General features: G+C 40.7%; 1 protein-coding gene across 1 annotated transcript in view; it reads right to left on the bottom strand.

The window, feature by feature from the left end:
- tnfsf10l (TNF superfamily member 10, like) overlaps positions 1 to 16,705 on the bottom strand; it is a 56,891-nt gene extending 40,186 nt beyond the window's left edge. The window contains exon 1 of the mRNA XM_065950224.1: positions 15,878 to 16,705. Within this exon, the coding sequence (XP_065806296.1) occupies positions 15,878 to 16,099 (222 nt within the window). The 5' untranslated portion in view covers positions 16,100 to 16,705. The remainder of the gene's footprint in view (positions 1 to 15,877) is intronic.
- Positions 16,706 to 21,487: the final 4,782 nt, after the last annotated feature.

The raw sequence follows: 21,487 nt of genomic DNA on the forward strand, positions 1-21,487 counted from the left end.
TGGTCTTTGAGAAAGATAACAGCAGCAGGTGCCTTAAAATGCAGAGTTTGATTTGTTTTTGTCGAGGTCAAAAAACTTCCAATGACTTAAAATAGAAAGTGAAGCTGACAGAATAACAACAACCTGACTCATGAGCTAAGGTAGGGGAGGATTGTTATTTAACATCACACTTCAGGCTTTTAGTTGACTCCCAAGGTGAAACGGAGAGAAAACATCTTCTGAATGTTTTGTCATCCTTCCAGTTTCATGTGAAAACTTTGAATGACAAAACCGATAAGAGATATTGTGATCGCCAACAAATCTGAAGCACTTTCTTTCTCTAAATGACCTCACTCTGAATGACTCCATTTGAACTACCATTTTCCCACATTAATGAGCACGTATTTGGCCGATAGTCCGCAAGAAACCTTCGGAGAACTTCTCTGATTGCGGCTTTTAAGGTAGTTTGAAAATGAGGAGGGAGCTGCAATTTCAATCAACACACAAGGAAAAGAATGTGTCCCTGTTCAACCTTGCTCCGGGATCTTTTTACTATCCTATAGAACTTCAAAAGTATCTGAAATATATCATGTGAGCGTAATAAAGCTGCATGTGCACAGCAGACAGACAGTAAAAGGAACAAAGCCTCCATATAACAGTCAGCACATTTCAGCAGTGTTTGCAGCTGCAGCCCAAGGTGTTGAGTGACTTGTTTAAACTTGTTGATGTTGGGGAAAGTGTTGAGAAATGAAAGAGAATTATAATAAAGGCTTTCCCCTGAAAATGGAAGTGCTTGACAAATAATTTATTTTGTATGCTAAGACCTCAAAACAAGTTGACTTGAGCATTGCGATTTATTTTCTTTGGGATACTTTAGAGATTCTCAATGACGCCATGTCAACCTTTAAATTTTGAGATTACGTGCAATTATTTTTTTTTTTTTACTGATGACGACAAATATGTTTTTTTTATGCAAAGAAAAAAGTAGTGCCCTGACGTAGAATGTAACGCTCTGACAAACAAATGACTGATTGCAGATGGGGGTATTTACAACATACTATGGTAGTTTTGTTTCAAATGTACTTATATATAGCAATATAAATGCTCTAGCTAACAGTATCACAATGTATATTACAAATAGGGCAGTTAAACCTACATTATTTTACATTTAATAATAACAATCCCAAGGCTTTTATTCTGAATTGGCCGTCAGGGTTAGGGTTAGGTTTGGGACGAGGTTAATGCTTGGAGCATTAGGTGCACAGGCTCTGGTTATTTCCTACATGACCTTGGCTTTATGATTTTAAGGTCCTAGCCCCCTTATTGTGATGAAAATATCAGAAGGTTAGGGTTAGGCCTGTTGGTGCACTTATCCAATGCTTTAGCTTATTAGCCCATCAAAAAATCGACCTGTTTTAGGTTAGTTATTCTGTAATGACAAGAAACAACATTTTTGTGGGCTCAGCATAGAGGTCAATGATTGTTAATGCTTGCAAAATGTGAACAATAACTGTTTTTTCCAACAGTAATAGGTATGATTTTTTCCACCTAGTATTGAAGGGGTACTTCAGTTTCAGCAGATACTGAAGCTTCTCCACTGAGCATCGATGTAGATTACTGAACATGCATAGGCTAAAGACGCAACCATGCACATAGAATTTCACTCAAATCTTATCAGCATGCATACAAACTGGGGTCATAAAGAAAAATAATCAGTTTCCACAATGAGAGGCAACAGTATTCAACAAACTGAAGTGTGAAAAAGCCAGAAGTTTACAGTTTGACTTGCTGTGATTTCTGGCCTCCTTGGGTTTCACTTTCGGGGATTTGAATCACAGCAAACAAACTGGATTGTACACACAAAACAAAGTCGATAATGAGTTTTGGGTAGTGATTCTTCTTCCACATTTGGTCAACACATGCTGTTCTGATTGAAGTCAGCCCAGGAGATAGTCTGCTTTGGTTTGGAGACATTAATGGCATTATTTGCGTGTGGTTACTTCCATTGTGTCCTGTTCAGTGTGTGTGTTTGTGTGTTTGTGTGTGTGCATGTAAACCAGCTCTCTTTTGTGCTGAGGAATGTAGTTAGTGATTGTTTGCTGGATGCTTTTTTGTGGAAATAACTGGTTACTCTTTGACTTCTGAGCTTCAGTGAAAAACATATTCACCGCCGCGTGTTTGTAAGATTGCGTGAATGCATTCGTGCAACAGTTTGCAAGTTCGTGATTGCGTCCACAACCCCACAGCAGGTCTGCAGAAAACCACTCCCAGCCATGGTGGGTGGAACTCTGACCTCTCTTTGTCAAGACTGCTCATTTGGATTGCATCCAGTTTAAATAAAGTTTAAAGACACACAAAAGCAGGGTGGACCTGCCTTCTGATATTCCGGTCATTTCTTTCTTTCTCTCTAACTTCCTTGAGCCTTAAAACAATTGGGAGTGTTTCTGTTTAGGTATGAAAGAGCTGTTAAGATTACTTTGGATAAAGTCTCTTTGTTGGTATCCCAGAGTTTATTGGGTTTTGTTTATGGGAGTGTTGGCTGTGTTATCTAAGCTGGAGGCATTGAGAAATTAAGTCACCATAAGTTTTCACTCCAGCTCCAAGGGTTAAGTTTCTGGTTCTCGTCATGTGGATTTGGAACGGGGAAGAGGAAAAGAAAAAGAGGGAGGGTGACAGAGGTAATGAGAATAGCAAGAAGAGGTCAGGACTTTCCAGTTTGTCTCAGTCACCTGTGCACACATACCGACGCAATCGCCCGGGGCGACGAAGCTGATGTGAGAGAGAGTGATTTACAAGGAAGACAAACGGGCTGAGCTCAGACTCTGGAGCTTCAATGGAAGCCCAATGATAAGACAGCCAGGTGCCAAAGTAGGCAAAACCGGTGGTGTAATCAGATTGGTCAATCATTTACAAGTTTACCAACAGGACGTTTTCCTCAATTAACCAACCAGAATTTCAAAACAAGCAAGAAAACTTGAGCAACTTCTTGAAATTAAAATATACATAATGGAGAAAGAAGGGGCCAAGTGAATACCTACATATTTTAAATTCCTTGTAAAAAGGAACATTTCCACCCAGATGGGAAGAAAAGATTTGTCTTTACACCCGTCATCCATTGGAGAGTGTATTTGCTTCTACTTGGGAAATGTCACCAACGACTGGTGACATTTTATTTTGTATAATTCATATCATTTACCCAGAATTCATGATTACATTTTCCACATCTGGAGGATGACATTAAAGGTTGTATTGTGGGAAATTACAGCTGAGAAAATGATAGAAATGTAATCAAAGTACAGTTAATGAAAGACCAAAGGAAACAAAAGGAAGGTGATGAATGAAGTTCTGGTCAGTTTGCTGATGTGGGGTCCTTTGGGTGCCTGGCTGTGGGTGGGCAGGTCCAGCCTGGGTGGGCAAGTGTTTTTGCACGAGGAGGTGGTGAGCAAGTATGACTCAGAAGAGGCCTTCAGAAGTGTTGTCATAGTGGCATAACATGAAGTTGATACGTGTTTTTTCTGGTGGGATCCACACGTTCACACAAGACCGAACAGTAGAGGGAATAAGGGCAGGTTGTTTTAAAGAAAAGGTTATGGTTGGGGCGCAGATGACCTAGAGTGGGTGGCACCCCATTTACGGAGGTTTCTTGTCATTCTCTATTCTCTCTCTGATTTCCTACTCTATCCACTGTCCTGTCTACATAAAGGCAAAAAGTTCTACAATACATCTTTTAAACAGAGAGAAAAAAAAGGTTAGGGCTATTTTTAGGGTTATTGTTAAAGGAAAAGGGCTGCAAAAGAAGGGGACTCAATATGCCAAATGGAAAACCAGAGCATATTTGCTTCAAATTACGCCCGACATGGTTCCATATAAACAAGCAGCCCAGCTCTTAGCTCCTGTTCTGGCAGATGAGTAACTGATGGTGTCACAAGCTACGACAATAAACACACTGTTGACTTCAGGGAATGCTCTCTCCACACTTTCTCTTATACGAGACACAAGTCTGTCTTATTTGTGTGTGTCCTTGTCATGAGTTTGAAGGAAAATACTTTAAAAAAGTCTGCCTCAAAATGGAGGCTGAAACTCTTACATAGTTGGACAGGGAAGTTTTATATCAGAAAGAAACTAACATTCAATTGGTGGGAAATATTTTCCCTCAAGACTTAATTGTTCTTCAGTATAATGCTCAAATAAAAGTATTATACTTTGATACTATAGATAAAACTATAGACTATAGAAGTATTGTGTACAGCTATGGTGCAATAAAAGCAGAATCAAACCTTCAAGATGACTCACATCCTCTACAAAAAAAATGTATTTACAAAGAATTTAATATCTCTCAAACACAGGGCTTTTTCCAGAATGGCATTTATCAGTTTTTGCAAATGAACTCTCCATCTCTCCATATATTCGTCCACATACTGTACACACTTTGACATAGATTTGGCCAAAGCAGGGTACAAAAACACCCACATTATTTAGAACAAAGAATTCCTACCACAAAAAAAGACATGCAATTAGTGCTACTTTATGGTATTGTGCAGAATTTCCAACTTTAAAGGCAATAAAATGTTTGTGCCCCCCCCCCCCTTAACTTTGAAATGTGCAATCTATAAATATTGTGGCAAAGACCACAGGAGCATTTCCATAACCAATAAAAGCATGTAATTAGAAGACTTCTCTTTCTGATGCAGAAAAGACTGCAAGATGTTCCAATTGCCCCTCCCCCAACTTTGAAATGAAACCCAAGCCATTGTATAAATATGCCCTTACTTTGGAGATTACCTGCTATGCCTGTGAAATCTTAATCAACATCAACATATGCCAATATCCAGATAACACTGACTACAAATGCATGAACGTTATCAAGCAAGACGTCAGCCAGACTTGAGTTTCTTTCTCTGTATGGCTGAAAAGTCAAAGGTTATCACGAGCTGTCACTACCTCCGTGAGCTATCACAAGGCTCTAAGTCCTTGAAGTGAAAGCAGATTACAGGTTTAGATTGATTACTGAGAAATGAGCTTCACATTCCAGTTAGCAGCACACAAACAGCTTCTTTGATACTGATAATTTCTAAGATAAATATTATTTGCTTCAATGTATTTCCTCTCTACCGGATAGATTGCCACTACATTTTCCAGAGTCACTCATGGCCTCCAGAAGATGAACCCTCATTAGCAGACCCCTGACCTTTACTTCCACACCATCATTGTGCTCCCTTTTGAGATGTTTATTGGATGACCACCTAGCATACTGACTCTAGCATATTATTCGAAGATGGGGCTACAGGCTCTTGGTTGTATCAAATCATTCCTTCTAAGAAATATCAGAGAAATACATAATGTGGAGGGAAATTAAAAAATATCTTTGTGACTTCACAGTTGAGACTGTTTTCTCAGCTGGCCTCAAATCTTGAGTCAGCTAAGGAACCAGGCCCTATATTGGCACGTTTTCATAACATTTGTGTAGATTTTTATCTTCTCTACAAGAGGCCAAGCCATCCAAGGAACTATTTCTGGAACACAGGACCTCTGCATTCTTATCTCCTTTTCCAAACATGTAGAGTATGTTTGCATTTCATTCCCATTCCCTCATGTCGCTGGAAAGTAGAGGTATACCAGAATAAAAATCCTTTCAAGTAACAACAGAGCCTCGGCTGAAGATATTGAATTCCAGTCATTTAAGATTTTAAGACACACAAGAGCCAAGGGAAGACTTCTCTCAAAACGACGACCTGTCCTTCTTCCGATGTAAACGTAATCAATTTGAGAGTTTGCTCATCCAATGTCGAATTTCCCAGACAGCTTAAATGACGATACCATGGTGCCATGATATTTCAATTTGGTTAACATGACAACTTCAACCGAATAATGATAGAATAACTTAAAATCACATTATTGGCTGACAAGTTCATGATTTCACCTCTTTTCCCATGCTTTTCAAAATTGGGTTTTCCATTCAGCAGCTGCTGACAAAGCCAAATTCATGCTCAGTGGTTGATTCATTAGTTCATGGATGACATGTCCAAAAACCTTACAAGCTTCTAACAAGGTGGTTTTTTTTGTAGGGAAACAGTTAGCCAAACACTAGCTGCAGTCCAGAGGTCTTTAAAGCGCTGCAAAAGTGAGACAACAGTGTTAATGTTAGAGCGTTATACATCTTCAAAAGCTACGATAATGGACTTTCGTTTAACGCCAGAACTAGAGTGTCCTTCACAGTCAGTGGGACATGAGACAGACAAAAGGACGACCAACACCAAGTGTAATGGAGTAGGAAACTGTTGTGTAAGTAGGACAAGATTTGGTTTGAGAGATAGACGAGATCATTTTGGTGAAACTGGACAAGCGAGAAGAAAAGAGTTTGCCAGCTGTTTAATTGGTACGTAAATGAGAGCTGACAGAGGAACAGGAGGGTTTTTGTTGCTGGGCTTAGTGTCAGAATGCTGATATGAGAAAGAGAATGAATCTGTGTGCGTGTGTGTTTAAGGGAGGGAATAATTCGAGAGACTTTTGGTTGACACTAACAAGCCCTCCTTCTTGTTCCAGGACAGAGATGTCTGCCCATTCCCAGGGATAGACCGCGAAAGACCAACTAAGAACTTTCCATCCTAGCAACTATTGGCTAATCAGGTATAACACACACACAGATCCATGAACGCACAACATTTATGGAGCACACCATTTATGGGACACAATGGTATTTGATAACATATACTGTAACTAAGGCAAAGGTTAAGGTTGCTGAAGACCAATTATCGGTCGCTGCGTGAGCGTGTGCGCCTGGAAAAGAACCCACAAAGAAACTTGTACCCTTTCCCCCTTTACTCACCGATATGGCTGCAAAATTTGCAATCAGTATATGTTAACACTACTATGAATACTACACACCCTAGGGGTTTTGCCATGTCTACCAAATTGGCTTACAATGACCGATCGATTACCAAGAGCAACGGCATGGCATGACAGGCTACATTGAGACTAAAAATGACCACAAACCACAAAACTAAATGAGATGGAAGCAGGAATGGGTGGTAGAAAAAACAGAGGAAATAACATTATTCCTGACAATGACAGTACAGTATTTTGTTAAAGTCAACACGATAGCACACAGCGTGAGATGAGCCGAAGAGTGGAAACTAAACACAAAGACAACTCCGACAGCAAAGCACAATCTGAACACAGTGACGAGAGTAGTGCCCAAAGTTCAAGGGCCTTAGACATGCACCTCACGATCAAAGATGAACGTTGAGTCTTTCGGCTTTACCCACAACTCTCATCTCTGTGCTGCACTTGCACGATGCTCCATACTGCAGTCATGACACATGGCAAGACATTGGAAATTTTAAAGATGGCCGCTTTTTGCAATGTCTTAAAAGGAACATGAGGCAGAAAATAGCAACTCGATGTGTCCGCTGCCCTCACACCCTGAAACATTAACTGTAGTTTCAGTTTTTTACTCATCTGGATATTTTCTTAAAACAAACCAGTAAATCATTTGGTTCATACTTTGAGTGTTGATCATTACACATTCCCTAAGCCCCCTAGGTTGAGTCATCATATTGTTGAACAAAAGCAGATCCTCATGAGTGACAGGCTATTTGGGAGTTTGGGCGTAAAAGTTCTTCTGAAGACTGACTATAATAGTTGATAAATCGATTTCTCTCCAGTGGTGACACTAGGGGGAAATTAATTCCGGAATTTTGACATTTTATTCCTAAAATTATGCATGGAATGGTTCCATGTTTTGCAGAATGGTTGGCAGGAACGTTTAGTGCTTTAATGACTTAATAAATTAGGTTTGTGTGGGTCAGAGTTTCAGATTCTGAAGATGTTTTGAATACAGTTTACATTTTGGATTCAAAAATGTCAATAATCGGGGAGGAAATGGTCACATTTACAGGCGTTGGATATGGTTTCTGCTATTCACAAAACACTCCGTTTTATGTACATTCCTTTTCAAATACTTTTTTCTTCTCAATCTTTTCCTCTTGCATCATCCCCCGCCAATTTCAAGGTTTAGCCCTGGTTGGATTGAAGATGTTCCAGCACAGGAAAGCAGCATCTTTTCCATCCTTCTTTCGATTTGATACATGTATAGAAAGTAATGGGAAGGATTTGGTTTTCATATGATGGGAGCCATATGGGGCCCATACAGCGCAGGTCGGAAATACGGGAAGACAGATTGACAAGAGGAAGGACATTTCATTGTAGCAGGTCAACGTAAAGGTGGACTTCAACTCTCCAATTTATATACATTATACCCTCATACATCTGTTTCCTGGTAACACCACAGATTATTAGGTCGTTTCTGGAGCCATTTATTCGCCCCAAAACTGAACACTTTTTATGGGAATGCAAGTTCATGTATGTGCTCCAATAATCTAATAAATCACATAATTAAATATATTTGACTCTCTTCAAGTGCCAACAATTTTATTTCAGGTTGATAACGAACAGATTGTGGCTATTAAATCAGCTTTTGTTTTCATCTTTTAATTCACGACATCTCAAGTTAGACGACATTGTTGGACTTATAAAATGCTTGTAAGGCATTTTGTACTGAATGTTTGTAGCTGTTTTGGTCCTAAACTGAACGTATTTGCAAAAACTTAATTGAAGAAATTGAAATGCTAGCAGGTGTACAGAAAGCTCAGCAGCACTGATATCACCTGCTTATTTGTGGTTTCAGTTCCCTCACATCGTATGAACATCCCTTATCAGACCTTTATGACCATGTTGACTCTGCAAACACACTGATAACACACAGACAGCACCAGCTGTGGCACGCACACACACACACACACACACACACACACACACACACACACACACACACACACACACACACACACACACACACACACACACACAGATCACAGCTGTAGCTACATCCTAATGAGCATTCCAACGTGGGAACGCAAATATCCTGTTTTCAAGTGTCAAGCTGTTAAGACACACAAGTCGTGTGTGTGTCTGTGTGTGGCGGCTCTTTGTGCGTCTGTTTTCTGTCAGATGAACTAATATGAAGACTGTCTCGTTTCCTTTTCTCCTTAGCTTCTCTCCTTCCTTTAATGCAGTGATTTATGTGTTAAGAGAAGTCGTCTGCTATTCTTTGGCCCCTTCAAATAGCCTTCCAATATTTGCACATACACAAAAAAATATGCAAGGAATTGTAGGATCCAGTGATTTCTGAGCTTTTATCCAAGTTCATTATAATAATAATGTCTTACTGTCTTCCCCCTCACTTTGTTGATTCAACTGTCATGCCCACTTTCTCCTCTCCCTCTTCCTCCATCTCTCTTTCCGGCAATCTCTTTCTGCTTTCCTTTTCATCTTCATCCAAATGACCCGGGCATGAAAACAGTGAGCGTGCATGCAGCTTCGTGCTAAGACACTGCGTCTGTGTCAAACCTAATAAGAATTCTTCAAAAGACAATCGATTCAGGACGTTTCTTCAAAAATTGGTGAAAAAAATTACGCAAAATCCCGAAGGGTCATGCGAGAACAATTATTGATTCTCGACAGAAAAAGGACCAAACGTTTCTCGGGAAGTTCAAACGATTTCTTGTTTCATGTCATCCTGGCCTTGTCACATTTGGTCATGAAGATAGAAACCAAGGCCGAATACCACTTAAATCATCTTCCATTAACCGCATATGTCTTTGTACACAAACAAGCATCCTCACTTCCTTGTTCTGTTTTAGGATCCCACACACATTGAAACACCTTATGTAACCTTGGAGACGAGCCCAAGGCTGGTTTAGATGCACACACACACACACACACACACACACACACACACACACATAAATTGCTGCCAAAGAGTCACTTAACTTGTACCTTATAAAATAAATACTGCTTGTGTCACTCCTGAAAAATTTGCCCCCTCCTGCCTGGAGCCCTAAAACTGACTGTAACCCGATTCTCGAAGTGTACTTGAACCATAACACGGAGAGACTGCAGGGGGGGAAGAGAGAGAGAAAGAGAGAGAGAGAGAGAGAGAGAGAGGAAAAAGGTGAGTTGGAGAAAGAGAGAGAAAGAGAGAGAAGGAGGTGGAGTTGTGTGTTTTGGCCATGGAGTCTGCTGTGGGAGGTTTATATTAGTAGCTTTGAATTAAAACTAAATATTTAGACTGATGGATTTGATTTGACTTTAAATTGGTCTCTGATGATGAACACAAGTCTCTCGCTCTCTCCCTAACACACAAAGAAAAACACACCTAAGAGACCTCATCCCCCCCTGTATATGAAACACACGTGTCACATGCATTCTTGCTTGATTTTCCATTGATTCTCTTTTACGTTAAATTGAACTTTGACCTCGTCCAATAAAACATGATCTAGTGTGAAACTCTTGGGTAAATATAAAGCAGATTTATGCACTAATGGAAAAAACTGGTCCATACGGTTCTATAATGTGCTATAGGGGGTTGCGTCAGAAATTACTTGGTTACAACAGCCGTGGCCACACAGGGAGGTCGGACTGGGAAACAGCTTTGTGTGTCAGGGATTGAACAGAACTGATATTTACTGACCGTCTTCAACCTGATTTCACAGTCTTGAAGTTGCTGCTGATCTTCCAGCATGCAAGCAGGAGGGAACACGTTGTCAGTCCCAAACCAGTACAGCTGAAGCTTGCCGAAGCCAACTCTGAAATTCAAGCAATATGTGGCCCGGCGTTTCAGACGTTGTGCCATAAAACCGCAAAGATTCTGCCATTGGTTTCATTCAGGGTGAGGGAGCTGGTTGCATTTAATATCCTGTCCCCTTGTCGTGCTTCATGTCTTAAGGCGGGTACAGACCGTTTTGTACCGTTCCATACGATGAAGATGATCAACCATGGCAATATCTGTGGTCACGGCTCCAAAACTGGTGTCCTACTTCGCACTATGATTGAGGGTCACAGATGTCCCGGTCTTGTGATCAGAGACAGCTTGCGGCAAATATCATGACAATTAGCTTAATACGTAAAAGCTTCTGCGATCCACGTTAGCATGAAACTCAGCGTGATCATACCAGCACCAAAGCGTATGCTAACAATCTCATGACTTACCTCAAGCTCTCTTTGTACCACTGGTATCCAAATTCGTCCGCTTCTCCCTCCCCAATGCCCAGTCCACATTTTTCTATCCCTCCTCTTTTTACCTTTTTTCCAAGCACATAAACACCACTATGGTGGGAGCCGCTATATATTGGTTGTTTTCTTTCCATCAACTGTCATATTGATGTATTTAATGTTGATATTGGAATAAATGGGGATAAAGAATGGGGTTGACATGCATAAGGATGGCGCGCAAGAATTGAACCAGATTGGATCCCAAAGTACAGCTCACGGGCATACTGGCATGCTTATACAGTCAGCCTGTTATTGGCGTATCAAGATTATATCCATACAAAAAAGTCTGGACTGAAAAATCTTTTTGGGAAATTGGATCCAAGTCACATTTGGAAGTAGCTTGAAATTTGATTTAGAGATCCGTCTAGGTCTATGGAAATATTATTGGATTGCCCGTGGACAACAGTGAGTCTGTTCAAGGGGTCTGATTTTACAAACTGATTTTCCTAAAGTCCGGTAAATCCTTAGACCACTAGGACACGGTGATACCAACCAATATTGGATTTTTGACAAGCAAATAGCAGAGTGGATTTCAAGGTGGAACTGTGGCTGGAAAACCATTCCCAGGTGGATGGTTAAATCTCAAATTACACCATAAACAGAGTAATGCAATCTAATGTCTCCCATGCACACCTGCATCTGTGCAAATGTGAAGTTATTTATCAAATTATTTACCATTACCAATGTTTGTCAAGTAAGCCAAAACCCAGTGTTCACTATCAATGCACCGCAAAGAAAAGTGTCAAATCTTTACATTCAAATGGCAGGAAAAAGGAAAATTTGGTTGAATTTTGCAAACAGTTGTTTGATCAACTCAATGTAGTAATTGATTTATGTTCATTGAGTTGATGGAGGAAATCCCTGAAGGTGCACCTGAACCTCTACAGAAACTTAGCTGTCCATTCTCGGCAGTGACAATTGTTGCTTGTGTTGAACTCACCGCTGAGCTCTCAATCCCTTGAAGTCCCCATCATCCTTGTGAAATCATCCTTCCAGATAGTAATCTTTAGAAAGGTTATTACGTGGTTGTCAGAGAGTTTAGGGCCTCTAATAGGGCCCTGAGTACTCTATTTACTGCTAAGTCTTGTCATCACAAGCCTAAATCTGACTTGATTCTAAACTTTAAGCCTTAAATTACTTTTGAATGATGCTTGTTATAGTATATATTTCAGAATGGACATGGAAATGTCAATATTTTTGAAGGGTTTTCCTCATCTGCTCACCAAAGGGTCATCTAAGGGTCAATTAGATAAAGCACAAGATCGTCCACATAGAAACACACTTTAAAAAAAGACAAAGACAGGCAGTGAGGACAAAAACTGGACTTTTTAGGGGACTAAGTGGACCACACACACTTTAACACACACCCAATCAAACACCCAGAGCTTCTTCAGTGTGAATCAGACCACACACACACACACACACACACACACCCCGGGTGTATTGTTGCATGTCTGGGTGAGTCAGAGCCTATCAGTGAACCCAAACAATAATAAAGTGGACCAGTGAAGTGGAAGGGATGGAATGCCAATCTTACACAGATAACACTAGAAGCCTCAAATGTTCTAAGAAAACCCACCAAGACACAGAATTTGCTGAAACACTGACTTATGCCACTGTCACACCTTTGAGCCGTCAATCTTCTCAGGCATCCTGAAACTATTGTAATGCTGATCAGTGTTGGACTTTCAGTGGCGCTTCATTCAAACCCCAGGCTAAAATTCACAGGGGGCCCCTCAAACTTAAACTCAAACTGTTAAGCCGCCTGTAACAAACTGAACTGCTTTCAAGAAACTACCACGCACTTGGCAAATTTTAGCATTTGTTAGCTAATGCTCGTTAAACTTCTCATTTACTTTGGTGCGCATATGCTAGTGCAGGTATGCTGGCTTTAGCTTACATGACAAAAACACTAACTTTACACAGGAGCAGCTGAGATGTAAAGTATTTCAACCCTTGAAAAATCACTGAAGTAATTAGTGAAATGAAATTGGATTAAAATGTACTGTATATGTGACTCAACCAAATTTATACCAGACATAAATCTAATCTGTCCAACGTTTACCACTCTACCCATAACCCACAGTACATTTATGTATTAAATGTGTAGTTTGTAAAAAGAGCTTCAACAAGCAGTACAACAAAGGGCATACACGCATGTGAGGCCCGGAAGCTTCCATATTTGTTTGCATCTGTTTGCCTGTGTGTGAATACTGCAACTTTGGGGCAACACCAGGGCGTTCCTCATTGTGCTGCGCCTTTATTGTTCGCAGCATCTTTTGTCTTAACCAGCCTGGCATTGGTGGGGTGTAACTGTGCTGCGATTTCAAAGAGGGGCCTGTTTCCAGATTAAAAATAGCCGGCCTTCGCATGAGAACCGGGGGATTCCCCACATTCAAGATACATAGCTCCGTGTTTTTCATTCGTCTCTGTCCAGTGTCTCCTCTCTCTCTGTCCTGTATGTGACTTCCTGCCAACTCCAGCGTGCCAGACAAAACAGACTGAACCCTACAATGTGAATAACATATATAGTCTCTTATTTACTTCTACATAAAGAATGTAAGGACTGTTTCTACAGCTGACTCTGCTGATAAAAGGATTGCTGCTTTCATGCCGTGGAGTCGATTGGAAGCAGACGCAGCCAAATTCAGATTTGCCTTCATATTGAGTTCCTTTCATGAAAGGAAGTCCATAAACCAAGAGGAGAGAGCAGGAGGATTTCTGACAGCATTATTACCAGAAATCTTCTCAGAAATCCCTTCATTCCACAAAGTCTTTCTCCCATAGCTTGGAAGTTGCCATTAGCATCACTCAAACTAAGCTCTCTGTCAGAAATGTAGGGCTATTTAGGACAGGGTTATTGTCGTATAATGGCTTAAGGTATGTATTCAGTTGAGTACGGGGTTGACCTCCATTTCTTCTGGTGAATATGCTGAACCCTAATTTTTCCACCATTGCGACTATAGGGAGACTTATCAACGGTGCGCTTAAAGGGACAAAATAGCTTGCGATTAATGAATGCATTAATTTCAGACCTTGATTAATCACAATTAACTAGCTAATGTTGACAGCCCAAAGAAATCTATATTAAAAAATTATGGTGACTTCTATCTATTACGCTAAGCAACTATTCATCTTGAGATGTTTTACTCCCTGGCCCCCGCTGTTTCAGTGAACAAATGTGAATCCATCACTTTAAACTCCCACAGACTTATTTTCCCTGAGTGTCTTTGGACTGAAGCATTAGCTTAACAGCTTGATATCAGAGCAGATGCTTTACCAAACATCAGACATAACTTTTTCCTTCTTTAGGCTCATGAGGAGAAGTAGAAAATTGCTTCTTTTGCCCGTTCAGCCATCACATGTCTTAATAAATCGTAGGCTATCACAGAGAGACGCCGCCGTTTTATGTTCCCCTCCCCCTTTCAATGATCTACAGCACTGATGCAGGACACATGTGCATGAAAAGTTGTCTGAAGCACACCTGTTCTCACCCCAGCAGGATGCGGAAAGCATGACATATTTTCCACCGCAAGTTCTTACAGATATTTACTCTCATGTGGAGATTGCGGAGCTCTCTCTAAAGGAGTTACAGTTTCAACTGGACCCTCGCTGTGATCCATACACCAGTTTCCTACTTCTTTCCTGCAGATTTGTTAAACGGTTCAATGTATGAACCCCCCCTTACGCTGTGCATCAGAAACCACATGTTGCATATCTCGTCGTAGACCTCTTCTTAACATGCATTAAACCCTCGGGTGTACCTAATCTATCATATCAGGCATGTAGGTCGCTGCTCTTTCATAACAAATCCCTAACGGAGAAAGGAGGACACTGAAATCTGATTTTTTAAAAAGAGAAAGCTGAATACAGTCTACTACTTATGCAGTTGGACTCATAACTGGTGCTGCAGGTCAGTGTTTACTTCCACTGACTGTAGCGGTGACAGCAGCTCTGCTAATTGATTTCTGATGTGAGAAATCAAACCTGAGCCCGGCAAATGTTGCAGCAAAAGGTCTCTTGCTCAACTTAGCTTCAGACATGTAACATATTAAAAAACCTTCAGGCAAAATGCAACGACCTCCAGACCTTTTAAGCTACCTGCTTGTGGTTATTTTAAGGATAAAGGGGGATTAAACTCTAGGGAATGGCTTACAGCTCTAAAAACTGACCTGCATGTATAACCTCTGCACACAACATCTGCAATATACTCAAAAGCCAGCCCCTCTGCTGCACCCCCAAGACTACACTTTTCCACACAAATAGTTCCAACATGTGCTCCATTAATGAGGGGCGACGTGTGCAGTTTAAACGCCGCTGGGTGGACAGCTCGCTCCCGGCCTTGATAGCTTGTAACTTTCAACGAGTCAGGTCATGCAAAAGCTGTTCTCTTCTCGTTGCGCCTGGCGAGTCAAACGCGGGGGCGAAATGCGGCAAACCTCTTCCAGAAAGGAATTACTCCCCCTAACTGAAGTTTCATTTCATCTCCATAAAAAAAATGTTTTTTAACAAACATTTTTATGACTGGGATTTGTAAATGAAGAATGCAGAAAATGTGTTTGTTTTTTTATGTATAAAACTCAACATTTAAACTCACTCTGCTAAACATTTTAGGGGGAATTCAAATTAGTACCAGATTTTCTTGGAAATTCACTCATTTTGCGCAGAAACTGCAGCCTGTCCTGATGCATTTCTTAAGTGTCTGCAGCCTCTTCCAAAGTTCCCACTTGGTGACCAAAGCGCAGCAAAAAAAAAAAAAAAACAGTAGGTGTAAAGCGGCTCTTACCTGCGATATGGACATGTTCAGGTAGAGAAAGAGCCCCGTTGTGGAGGCGATCTGCAGCACCACCACCACTATCACCACCATCGCCACCCACATCTTGGACGGCGCTTCCCGGCGCGCCGTGCCGCTCGGTCCGCCGGCCGGGACCATCATGTACGTGGTGGACTCGCTGCTCACCGATCTGTAATAATCCTGGTGCTGCTGCTGTGCGCTCGGAGTGGCCATGGCATTCCCGACGCATTAGCAGACCATAAAGAGAATGAAAAAACCAAGGGAACAGCAAAACAGTAACAACAACAACAACTTCCACGGACTTGGGCAACAAAAAACAAAAACAAAAAGAAAATGGAGCAAAGTTAGAGCTCCATGCGTCCGCTGCTGCAAATGTTGATTTTCATTTGGAGCGTATAAGATGGTAGAGGACACAGGAGAAAGACGACCAAGTGTAGTGTAAAGTTCGGATCTGTCCACGTCTGTGCGTAAAGACGAGCTGCTGCTGTGAAGGCAAGCAGTGCTGGACTGATGATGAGCTGCAGCCCGGACGGGGGGGAGCAGCAGAGAGGGGGCTGGCTTAACCTTTTCACCACCCTGGAGCTGTGTGTGGAGGAATCCTCCCTCCCTCTCTCGCTCTCTCCCTCCCTCTCTATTTTAGTTTCACCAGTGCTTTCTAGGCATGGGACACTGGTGCCAGGCATTGCAACAGCAGCATAAAAAAGTGTAAAACATAAAATTCCAATATCCCCATTGGACCTAATAAAAAAAAGTATTATATGATGCAGATGATAACACACAATTGTTTTCAGAAACTTGTTATTCCCTGTAACTGCAGAGTAGAAAGTAGACGTTTTGATGGATACCAATTTCAACCTTTTTGCAAATATTGGATGTTTTAAGTGCCTTTGTTGAAGGTTAAATCTCCCTCACGATACACAATATATATGGTCGTTGGAAAAAGTTTGTTGGTCTTTATAGATTGATTGATCTATGTCCAGAGACTTGGGATCAGGACAAGCTAGCGGTAGATTTTCCTTCTGTCATTTCAGGAATTTGCAAGGATAAAAAGACTGCACTGAAGCTCAAAGAATCCATCCTAATCAATCTTATCAGTTATTAAGACACATGAATTGCCCAGTTTTCAAAGAAAACGACAAAGAAATCAATCATGTCAGCACCTTAAATGTGACTACTTTATATTTATCTTAGTGTTCTATAATAATTAATTGATTTGGGGTAGTTAATGCAACAAAACCTGAAAAACATTTCTACCTCTTTCTGGGATTCTATAGATAGGTTTTTAAACAAGCAGACGTCTTTGTTGTCCCAGATTGGAAACTAAACTAATTAGTAGCTTAAAATAATGGCATAAAAGATCTCCTTCCTTACCCTCAGATTTACTCGTTTTGTTCTCTGAGCCGCTTCACCCCGCTGTTTCTGTGTATGTTTCCCTGCGGTCTGTTTTACAGCTTTCCTCTGTTTGAGAGCAAACAACACCACTCCAGTTAAACGCTGCGAAAAACAAGTGAAGCCATGGTTAATTCAGTTTCCAAAAAAACATCCCAAATCGTTCCTGGACACATTCAAACACAGGCCAAAGATTTAATTTGAGAGATTTATGCAGGATTTTAATTTTATTGCATCCGCCTGAGGCCTCCATCCATTCCGGTCTTAAATCACCTAAACACTAAGCTTTCAGTATCTGGTTTTTTATCATCTTGGCTTTCTTTGTGTTAAAATTTAAGAACAGGAAAAAAAAGAACAATTATGTGGTCAATCTTGTGAAACACATGATCTGTCTACAAGGCATCTCTAATCAAAGAACTTTAATATCTTTCCATCACCACAAACAGCTGAGGAACAGTCCGTGACTGCCCGGCAGTCAGGACTGTTTATCCAGTCTTGGAGGCAGACAGGTTTATATCGTTGCCAATCAAACAGCTATGGGCCATTCGAGGGACTTTTCTCCTGCCTGGAAAAACAAAGTAAGGCTCTAAGAGGGGTTAAGGTAGAATAAGGTAGAAAGGAAGTAGAAGGTGTGACAATGAGAGTTAGTCCAAAAATAGTGATGTGTTTTTGGTGGAAAAAATTTACTTTGTGATACAAGAATTTGTATGTACTCAAAGAGAAGCTCAAATTCTTATCATTTCTCAAAAGCTGCAGTTGAATGAAGGTGTGGTTTAGAAAAATGGTGTTGAAAAATCAAGCCAATGCAGAAGAGCATTGGGAAGGTTTGTGTTTTTTAATTATATTAAGGCTATAAAGGTTATAAATAATTAGCGGAATGGCTGATCCAGGTGACAGTTGTAGATGTTTATCAGGAGGATTGAGGCCCACCTCAGTTCCAGTAGTTAGGCGTGTAGAGTAGCTGACATGATTGACAGGTGGGCGCGATGTAACGGTTCGTCAAGAGGCTTAAAACTCTTCTCAGCTCCAGCTCACAGCCGGTTGTTAGGTTGACTGAAAGTTAGGCTGAGACAGCATTTCCAACATGGGGGCTGACGCTGATGAGCCTCCCGAGCCCCCTGCAGGAACAGATGGCTGACGTCACTCCGGCTTTGTTCATTAATATTTACAATCTATGTTCAAAAGTTGTCCTAGGTCGTCAACTTTTGGTTAACTTCAGTTTTCCCAATGCTCTCCAAAACACCACGAGACAATCCGGATACAACTCAAAGTGCTGTAACAAAGTGTTCATATCTGACGTCCTGGGATTAGAAAGAAATTCAGATTTTTTTCTGAACCTGCGGGCTGTCAAGTCCAGGTCAGTGGAAGTGATGGTTTTCACATCTGGAGTTGGCCCCAGGTGTATTTCAACTGCATTTTCTGTTACTTGGAACCTTTTTCTGTTACTTCACATTGATTCGACAACAACTGTCAGAATCCAAACCGTTTTAGATTTCCAGGCAAGGATGGCACTAAACAGAGAACAGACACAACTGGAAACCATGTGTGTGTAAATAAGACTCCAATGGATTTTGGTGAAGTGTTGATGACGTTGACAACCTAGGACAACTTTTGAACATAGACTGTAAATATTAATGGATGAAGTCACTGCGGCCCCCATTATCATGGACGTGATGAGATTTTAAGTTTAAAGATGCCACCAAACGGCAGATTCTGCCACAGCAAGTGACTTTGTCTAAATGATACTTTAGCCCTCCAAGGTCAAAAGTTTGACCCAACCATCAATAAAATCTCAAAAACAAAGTTCTAAAAAAAATAGGCCTTTAGTCAAATATTTTGATTTACAAGTGGATGTGTCATCAAGCAAACTGACCTAATGGGTACCACTGCGACAGAGTTCCTACAAAATTCTTACTTAGTTGCCATTAATGACGTTACCATCAAAATACTAGAGGTATTTTGCTAGTCTTGCCAGGGAGAACATCCTAACAGCCAACATCCTTTTGGAGGGACACTGATATTCCAAAGCCAGAATGGATCTTTTCTTGATTTATCGTAGTACGAGAGCTATAAATCTCTCTTTTGAGTTTGAAACAAAGGCTTTTGGTCCATTTGGATTTTCAACACTTTAGATTCCAATTTCTTGCGGGGGAAAAAAGGACCATAAACACCTTTTAAACATTTCACTGCAGATAACAGATAAACCAGAGATCTCCTAAAATACATACCTGACGATCTTTGGGTTGTTATCAACAAATACTGTTCTGATGACATTTCCAGAATCCCGAAAGACTGAAGTGATGCACAGTTCAGTTATGAGTGTTTTAAAATAATCCACAATTGTCCTTGGGAGTTTGTTTTTGGGAAAATCTGTTGCTTAGCGCTAAGACCTGAGTGTAATCGTAAAGCAAAAAGACGATAAATTGGGGCATTTTCAATAGGCTTTGCAATAAAATATGAGACCGCTTTAGTTGAATATTTCCAAATGTCTTACTTGCTTTCTTTCACCTTTTTCCATGGCTGCACATTCTGTTGAAGTGTAATAACTTTCAATCATTCTTCTTAACTACCAGGAGCAGCCTCTTGTGGCTCGTTCCTTACACAGGGTCAAAAACACAAGGTAGCTTCTGGATTCTCCACTCTGCATGTGCAGCCAGTAGCTAAGGGTCCCTAATAAAACAAACTGAGGGTTGCAACCAGCAACCTTAAGATCTGTTTTTGAGACTACCTTAATTCATAAAGTACGAGAGCTGGATCGCATCATATATTCGTCTCCCATTTCTTAGGACCTTTTTGTTTTGCAGGAAAATTCAGCTAAAAGCTAGTTGTTCTTTTTTGTAATGGCAGCAATTGTTGGTATGCGTTAACACTTTGCTAAATGTCGGTTCAGTTTTCATGCAAGTTGCTTGATGACCTGAACATTTGAAGGAAACATCTTTCCCATGCGATCAAAGTACTTTAATTTAGAATTCTGAACAGTCTGTTTCGGTAGCTCAAACTCAACTGCAAACGAAAAATGAAACAAAAAACAAATGATTTCCAATGCTGTGACTCGTTAACCCACTGCTGATAAGACATGTCTGATCAGAAGATACACATTCGCATTAAGCCGTGCGATCCTGTCCCATCACTAAGATGCTGCAGACAAGATAAAGTGGAGTGTTGGTGATAACTAACTGAAGGGAACATAACCTTCAAGAATGAAGAGAGGAGATAAATTGGTAAGAATTTCAGAGATGCATGAAATCCACATGTGCTTTATTGCAAAAGTTGTTGAACTCAAACAAGTGTTTAGTAGAAGGATTTATTATTTAGAAAAAACCTAAAGCTGCCATAATTACAATTTTTATAGCAACATGTTAGCAAACATTTTCCCCAAAACCCCTTCTGCACACATGAAACTTACAGATGAAATGGAAAGTTGAATGACTGTGTTAGTATTTGTTATGTTTGCAACCGTTTTTCTTTCTCTGCTAGGATAATCTGGTTTACAACGCTGCAAGTAGCTTCATTTGACAACAAAGATGCTGATTGTGAAGTTACGTATATTTGCTATTTTTCTGCATTGCATAACTTATTAAAACAAAACTACTCAGAAAAATATTTTGGCTTCACTCCCAGGCAGCTGTTTCTCTGTCCATCTTTATATACAGTCTATGCTGTGTCTTTTGTCCATAGACTCTAAATATTAATGGACGAAGCTTGAGTGACAACACCAATGTGTTAAGGGAGGGGGCTTCAGACGGTAATTGGCAGCATTCCCCATGTCTCAGCATAACTTTCAGACAACCTAACGACAGGCTGAGAGCTGAGGCGGGTTTTAAGCCGCTTGAAAAACCGTTACATTGCTCCCACCTCTCAATCAGGTACAGGGTATGCCAATGTGGACAATAACAAATTAGACCTAATTTGTTTTTTGTATCAAACATGTTAATTTCTACTGTAAAAACGGGCTTTTCGGAATGTAGTGACTTCCGAGGTTATTGTGTCCAGCCTCAAGCGGACCCTCAACGAAATGCAGGATTTTGCACTTCCGCATTGGCTTCATTTTACAACACCCAAGTTGCTGCACGATTTTGTCTATAGGTGGGGTTACCTTTCACTAGAACAGTCAGGGACATTGAGTACTCCTGCCATCAATTTCCATTATAGTAAGAAAAAAACTCCCGTCCTATAAGCATGTGTCATAGTACTTTTTCACTTTTCCATCTC

This window comes from Labrus bergylta, chromosome 22 (assembly GCF_963930695.1).
Source record: "Labrus bergylta chromosome 22, fLabBer1.1, whole genome shotgun sequence".
Taxonomy (NCBI): Eukaryota; Metazoa; Chordata; class Actinopteri; order Labriformes; family Labridae; genus Labrus; species Labrus bergylta.